At 32.3% G+C, this 7,308-nt stretch overlaps 1 protein-coding gene across 11 annotated transcripts in view; it reads right to left on the bottom strand.

Moving 5' to 3' along the window:
• The window catches only part of LOC112460110 (flocculation protein FLO11), a 97,498-nt gene that overhangs the window by 12,234 nt on the left and 77,956 nt on the right, over nt 1-7,308 (bottom strand). For 6 of the 11 annotated variants that reach the window (XM_025024619.1, XM_025024622.1, XM_025024618.1 and 3 more), the window contains 2 exons: nt 6,902-7,084; nt 1,008-1,394 (listed from right to left, as the gene is read on the bottom strand). The exons of 2 other annotated variants lie outside the window; for them this stretch is intronic. In XM_025024619.1, coding sequence (XP_024880387.1) covers nt 1,008-1,394; nt 6,902-7,084 — 570 coding nt within the window. The remainder of the gene's footprint in view (nt 1-1,007; nt 1,395-6,901; nt 7,085-7,308) is intronic. 3 more of the 11 variants (XM_025024620.1, XM_025024623.1, XM_025024626.1) reach the window with 3 other exon arrangements.

Below are 7,308 nucleotides of genomic sequence, written 5' to 3' on the forward strand. Positions count from 1 at the left end.
TCCAATTTTAATCAGTGCACTTGAATATCTTGAGAACTAAATAAGATATCAAAGTCTAGTTTTTTTAAGGTTGTATGGTTTCGGGAAAATATATTTTGATAAAAAAAAGTTGATTTTGAACGGGACTGTCAAGGTGAAATAAAGAGATCAGCTTTATTTTTTTAAATTATACCCGAATTTTTTCAACATCTATGTTTGTAACCCTTCTCACAACAAATAAGTTCAATAAGCACTCATCAAAGATCATTGGGGATCATGAGAATGAATAATGAAAGCAGATAACTTTTTAAATAGACTGCGAGTTTATTAGTGGATACAACAAAAAATGAGACACGTACGCAATTTTTTTTCATATGTATTGTTTTCTAATAAAACAACGTTTATTTTACTAGTACAGGAAATATAAATTGTCACAATTTTCCGCTTGAACAATGAGAATTTCTGTCAATACCCCAAAGACATTATTTATTGGGAAAGAACTAATAATGAATCCAATGAATTAAAAACGCGCATTACAGAAGTATTCAAAAGCCGTTAATAAATGTGATCTTTTTAACATCGTGTTAATCTCTGCATACGCAGTCAGTTTAAACATTAAAACGTGGGTGTTTAAAAAATTATGGGGTTTCATTTACAAAGTGAAGATGACTTTTATCTCATCTTGACGCTTCCATTCAAAATCAAATTTTTCTTTATCAAAATGTATTCCCCTTGAAATTATACAACCTGAAAAAATTGGACCTCGATATCTCGTTTATAGATTTCGAGATATTCAAGCGCGTTTGACTAAAATAAGACATTCTGTACATACAAAGATAGAAAAGAAAGATATCTTACATCAATCACAAAGTTACATTAACAATATATAGATACACAGAACACACGAGCACACGAAGCAAATACACTGGCTAATGACTGGACAAAGTTAAAAAAAAAAAAAAAAAAAATAGAGCAAGAGACTATAAACCGGGACTCTCTTTTTAGCCACGGCACAACATGCTACTTACTAGCTTGGACGGCGGTAGTAGCGGCTCGATTTGACGCGGATCGCGTATCGAGGGATGATTTGGATGATGGAACATCGCCGGCGGCTGCAGCCGCAGCTGCTGGATGGCCGCGGGCCAGTTTTGCCTGAGCCTCGTCATTCGCACCACGGCACCTTTGGCTTAAATCTTTAACGCCGCGCTCCGGCCTGGCCGCAGCGGCAGCGCCCGACGTAGGTGGGTGATGGACGGTCATATGAACCGAATACTTTACCGGGGAACGTTTTACCGGGGCGGTACTTGCGCTAATACTGTTAGCGGTAGTGACAATGATGTTAGTGGTGTTGGTAGTGGTTGTGGGTTTGGCGTGATGAAGAGGGCGATGGGGAGGGGCGGTGGTCGCGAGGAAGGCTAGAACATATTGTACAAGAAACAGTACAATTGATGAATTGAGTTCTCTGGCCCGTATCTTGTGCGCGCGCATCTGTTTTATCGCAACGATTATTCTCACCGGAAGTCGAAATCGATCGTTAATCGAGAAAGTGATCCTTGGTGCCCTTTTGCTCTCGCGGGAGGAAAGCTTCCAAGGAAAAGTGATTGGTCTTTTTGCGAAACTTTTTTAATTGTCTTAAGAACATTTAAAAGAAATTGTTTTTTTAACAATACTTCGATATTGGCTTTTTAAATAATTATTTGATTATGTTGTCAAATTTCAAATATTAGCTTGTTGCTATACAAATTATATCTTATTGCCACTCACAAGACAAACAAAGCTGGCGTCATTTTTCACGAAACTGACAACAAGAGCCGAGTTTGATTTACATAACTCATTTAAAATAAGATGAAAAATTTAAAATAAGTTTTGTAAAATAGGATGAGCTTCTTACTGGTATTGATATATTCTTTTACTGAAATATAATTGCAAAAAAATGTTAAGAATTGCATAATTAAATTGCATTAAATTAAAATATAAACTTATTTATAAATAATGTTAGAATGTGAATTAAAAAAAATATTTTCACTAGTTAGTTTTAAGAAAATTTATAATAAAGTTGAAAATTTTGTAATAGAACTTAATAGAATACTCGATGAATACATTGAATACTGCATGTAATACAATTTTTAATAAAAATAATGTAAAAATATTAAGAATTGAACAAATCAATGTTTAATATATATTTTAAAAAATCATATTGAAAGTATCATCAAAGATTTAAGTAATTTTATTATGATTTTTTATAACGGTGAAAAATAAAAATTTATTATAATATTTATGTCATCTAAAATATTCGATAGAGGAATATTTAATATTGTAAGTCTTCACATCGCATATTTATAAACTTAATATTATTTAAAAACTCTTGATTTTTGTACTTGATGAATTATCTTCCTCTTCCTTTGGTATAACATTTTTTCGTTTTCTTCCATTTCAATATGTTTCATTCTTCTCTGCAATTACTTTTTACCAATAAAAGCACTTTTCCACTTCGCATTCATTCTCAATAACTGTATAGTTACCAACTTTGAGTTTTAATTTATGCAACATTGCCAAGTAATTTTTTCCAACAATCAAAGGAGGATGTGCATTTTAGGCATTTTGAGTACGCAGGGATTGAATTCATTTTTTTTAAACAGTATCACTTGCTGAATTCGAGAAAAATGGCCAAAAAAATCGTAGGAAAAGTTAAACGCATTTTATACCGAAAAAAGTAACGGTTGATTTTATCACTTTCTCAAGCCATCTCAGCAAATTTCTCTTATATTTTTATTAAAATCGTGGTTTTTTTACTTGTACTAAATAAAATTTTGTGATGAAGGCTATTATTGTAGAGTATCTATAAAATGAAATACTATAAATATAATAGTCTACAAATAAATGTTTCTCGTAACTCCTGTAACAGAGATTATGGATCTGATTTGGAAGTCATATAGTCGTAACTAATTATATGCTTTTATACGGTTTTTTTTTTTTCATTTGCATTCAGCAAGTGATACTGAGTAACAAAAAGAATCCAACGACTCCTGCGTGCTCCCCAAAATCCCTAAAATGCATACCGTCTTTTAACAATAAAATCTGTTTAAAAGAATATATTTTTAAGTTTAAAGTTTATATTTGACACTACTGTATAACTGAACAGTTATACTCTATGTAATTATGTTTATAAAATTCTTCAAAAATTAATATATTTATATTCTTTTCAAATACTAATATTTAGGATTAATAATATCTGATTTCTTTTTATATGTAGAAGAGCGTTAGTCGTTACTTCCCTCTCATTGCTCATCTCAATCTTACAACCTTCTTAACGTTTGCAAAATAAATCTAAGCGTTTGATGTATAAACTTCGATATATCAATATATTAATAATTTTGATTTTTCCCCCTTCCCTTGATTGAGATAAACCTTGTACAAATCGGAGCATAATAGAATTTGCAATTTTTTCACACTTAAAAGACATTTTTTCTAAAATAAAGCTATCATATATTTTTCTCGTTTATTTCGAAACTATCAACATCAGTATAATAATTTTAAAAATATGCTCAATTAACTTGTATGAAATGCATCCCAAATAATTCTTATACAGGTATGGTGTTTTTCCATGTTATATTACTTTATATTATTATCACATCATTATTTGTTATCACATTAAAAATTCAAATTATATCATGTTTTTAACAAAGGCGGGCATTATTATTTGTTACAATCTATCAAATATTGTCCAAACGAGGTTGCGACGCTTCTACAAAGTCTTGTCATGTTATTGGGGATTGATTGCTAAATGCAAGATATAGGTGAACAGGTTGAAAGATATACAGGGTAGTGAAAATGTTCCGGGATGGTTGAGTGTCTCGTAAACAAGACATTAAAAAATATATAATATATATATTTCCTATAAAAAGTAAGTTTCAAGTAAAGTTTCAAGAAATCCATTTGATGATGTTATTCTGGTGTGTTTCCTGTTCTCTTTGTAGTGAGGTGTTGGCAAAAAATTTTAGTGAAAAAGTCAACAAAGTTGTAGCACAAAAGATATTTTCAGCGTTCCTGCTCAAAGCGTATTCAAATGCCGCAACTTTGAAAATCGGCGCAGGTTACGCTAACCCAGTGAGTGTATTGAGGGTTAATAACCTGAAGACATAACGATAAAAAATTACTGATGAGATTACACTAATTCCTCAAAAAATGTTTAGAGGTGCGATTGCGTATTTATGGTCAACTGATGCATTATTATCCTTATATTACAACGCTTCATACCTTAAAACATTTGTAGAAAACATATTTTTCAAAAATGTATATAATATTTACAAAGTATTCAATCGTCTCGCAAATTTTCGAAAACCTACTGAATTAAAACAATTATCTTGAATAGGTCCAAATATTTATCGAAGAAAAGAATGTCTTAAACAAAAGTTGTTTTTTTTTATATACATATTCTTTCTCCGCGCGCAAAGAAGTGCTAATTAACTCCCCTTCTTACTTAAGATTTTTTTACCCCAAAACCATCAAAGAGAACAAGGGACATGGATTTTTTCAAAAATGCATTGTTTACGCTATATTCAACTCAGAATATTTTCACCACTTTATATCTCGAAGCCATCAAAATAAATTAATCGTTCGCCCTCGCTCGAATATACATAAGAACCTAATTGCAGTCGCGAAATGGATTGTACCATAAAATCTCATCTCTTATATAACGACTAATCGCAGGGTGATGTCAGTTCTGGTCGTTCTGGTCTCGTTATTTCATATTGCTCGAATGCAACGCGTTAATTAATTAGTCCAGTTTAATCAACGTCAATTGTAATGTGTATTTTTTCCCAAAAGTCTGAATTATAATTAAAAAAATATCATTTTCTAGTAAATTTTAATTATTGTTATCTCTTAACAATGACATAATTTGCGAAATAAAAGTCAATATTTAAAATTTTTATTTTATATAAAATCTTTTAATAAAGTCTTTTAATAAAGTCTTTTTATAAGCAATTCACTGTTGTTACCTAAGCACAAAGTATGATTTTACACTTTCTCGTGAATTTATATTATTGTCTATATGTATTTTGTATTTGAGTCAAATATACTTGATAAATACTTGAATGTAGGCACGTTTAAAATTTAGAGCTTTAAATAATCTTAACCCGTAAGTGCTCAGGTGACTTTTTTGACATAAGCGCTCACGTGGAGGTCAATTTAACCCACATTTTAATTTATTTATATTTTAAGTAAACAAAATTGTTCATTTTTATTTATAATTAATTATAAACTAAGACGTGTTTTAAACAAAATAATAATTTTTAAGCAATAGAAATTTAAAGTCCATATTAAAAAAAAAAAATTATTTCTCTACATAATCTATTTAGTTAATAACTGCATAGTTTGCAAGTTGTGCAGTAAATACAGACCTTTAAAATAATCAAATAAATTTTAATTATTATTGTACTTCAACTTAAAGTATAAACACATAGAACATAGGAGTATTATTTCAATAATATGATTGTTCCAAGCTAGCAATAGTTCTAAAATTAATATATTATCGTATCAGTTTTTTATAAGTACATGTTCGTCTGCTTGCATCGTAATTTTTTATAGCAGATTGTCACAAAAATAATTAAAAATATCAACAAAAATTATTATTAAAAATAACTAAAAATTATTAACAGACAATATTTTAAAACAAAAATGTATTTATATTTATAAAAAAATATAAAAAAGAAGATCTAAAGTACTGTGAACTAAAAATGAGTTTTTTTTATAAATAATTATTTTTTTCTTATAATTAACAAATAAAATAAACAGTACGCTAAATTAAATCACAGAAAGTTATGTATGTACGTGTCTGGGGATTAAAGTAACCCAAGGAATAAAACAAAATTACTGTTTATAGCTGAAATTTTTGATCGTCAATTATTGACGCTACTAAATCCAAGAGTAAGTGGAGCGAAAGTATTGAAAGCGTCAATATCGCTAAGACAAAAATAAAACAGAAAAACATTCATTTGTTCATGCGGGATTATCTCGATTGCACACATTGCAATATTACCAATCGGACACGACAATATTTTCCAATCGGACATAGTCGCTATCGGGCACGCACAGTCCTGATCGGACACACTCCCGATCAGACAGTTTCGACTGAGCACAAACTCGATCAGGCACAGTTCCGATCGGACACAGACTCAGGTCTCAGACATGGGTTTCCAACTTTTCACGCAAAGCGACGTCCACCCTACACCGCCCGGTGCTTAAGTGCAAAATAAGGTCTATTATTATACGGGAATGTCTAATCGGAATTGTGTCTGATCGAGTCCGATCAGAACTGTGTCCAAACAAGACTGTCCAATCGGAAATGTGTCTGACTGGAAAATATCGTCGTGTCCGATTAATAATATATGCAAACGAGACTCACTCATTCATGCGTCTGGATCAGTTTAACCTACACACTTACGGGTTAAGCAGAAATCCATATGAAGATATAAGGTAAATTTATAGAAGTCCACGTCCGATAAAGAAGTTACGCTATATACATTCAGCACGTACACAAGATTTTTTGGCTAAATGGATCAGCTAAATTAATCGTGTCATGTATCGAAAACGATTTGCGCACGATGGCGAAAAAGAAAAGGGAAAGAAAATGTGATTAAGAAAATAATTGTAGGATAAATTCGCTTCGCGAATCAAGTTTCTAACATCTTGCAAGAATTTTTCTAGAACCATTCCGGGAGAAGTCTGCAAAAGGTTTATGACAAGCCTAAAACGCATCAAAGATCATCGAGATCGAGAAGGTAATGGATGAATTGTAAAAGGGAAAGAGAGAATGGGGGAGCGCGCTCTTTGGTATGCAGTAATTCTGAAAATATGCCAGACCGACGCGTCAGAGACAGCGGGCACAGCAGGTGTACGTGACCAGGTACAGTAAACGTACATTTGCGATGTGGGACTTGCGGGGGCCTCTTGTGGAGCGGAGCAGGCCCTGGGCCCGAGGGTGGCGGCGGTAATGGCGGTATAGGTGGCGTCGACAAGCCAGTCGCCAGAGGAACCGTAGTCGCGGGTTCCCGTATGCTCCAACGGACACGTTGGCCTGGGCCTGCCGCGGCTGAAACACCCGCTGCCACTCCTGATGAATCTAATTCACGACGTCTCCTCGCGATCGCATATTCTCGTACGAAAATTTGTGAGAAAAAAGCTAGGGTTCGCGAAGAGGATATTAGGTAATTCGGAACGAGTACCAATATTGACAAAGCAGAAAACGATGATGACAATGATAATAATAATAATAATAGTAATAATAGTAATGATAATGATAATGATGATAATAATAATGATTATAAT

The sequence above is a fragment of the Temnothorax curvispinosus genome, unplaced genomic scaffold, assembly GCF_003070985.1.
Source record: "Temnothorax curvispinosus isolate PA1 unplaced genomic scaffold, ASM307098v1 QBEX01010321.1, whole genome shotgun sequence".
Taxonomy (NCBI): domain Eukaryota; kingdom Metazoa; phylum Arthropoda; class Insecta; order Hymenoptera; family Formicidae; genus Temnothorax; species Temnothorax curvispinosus.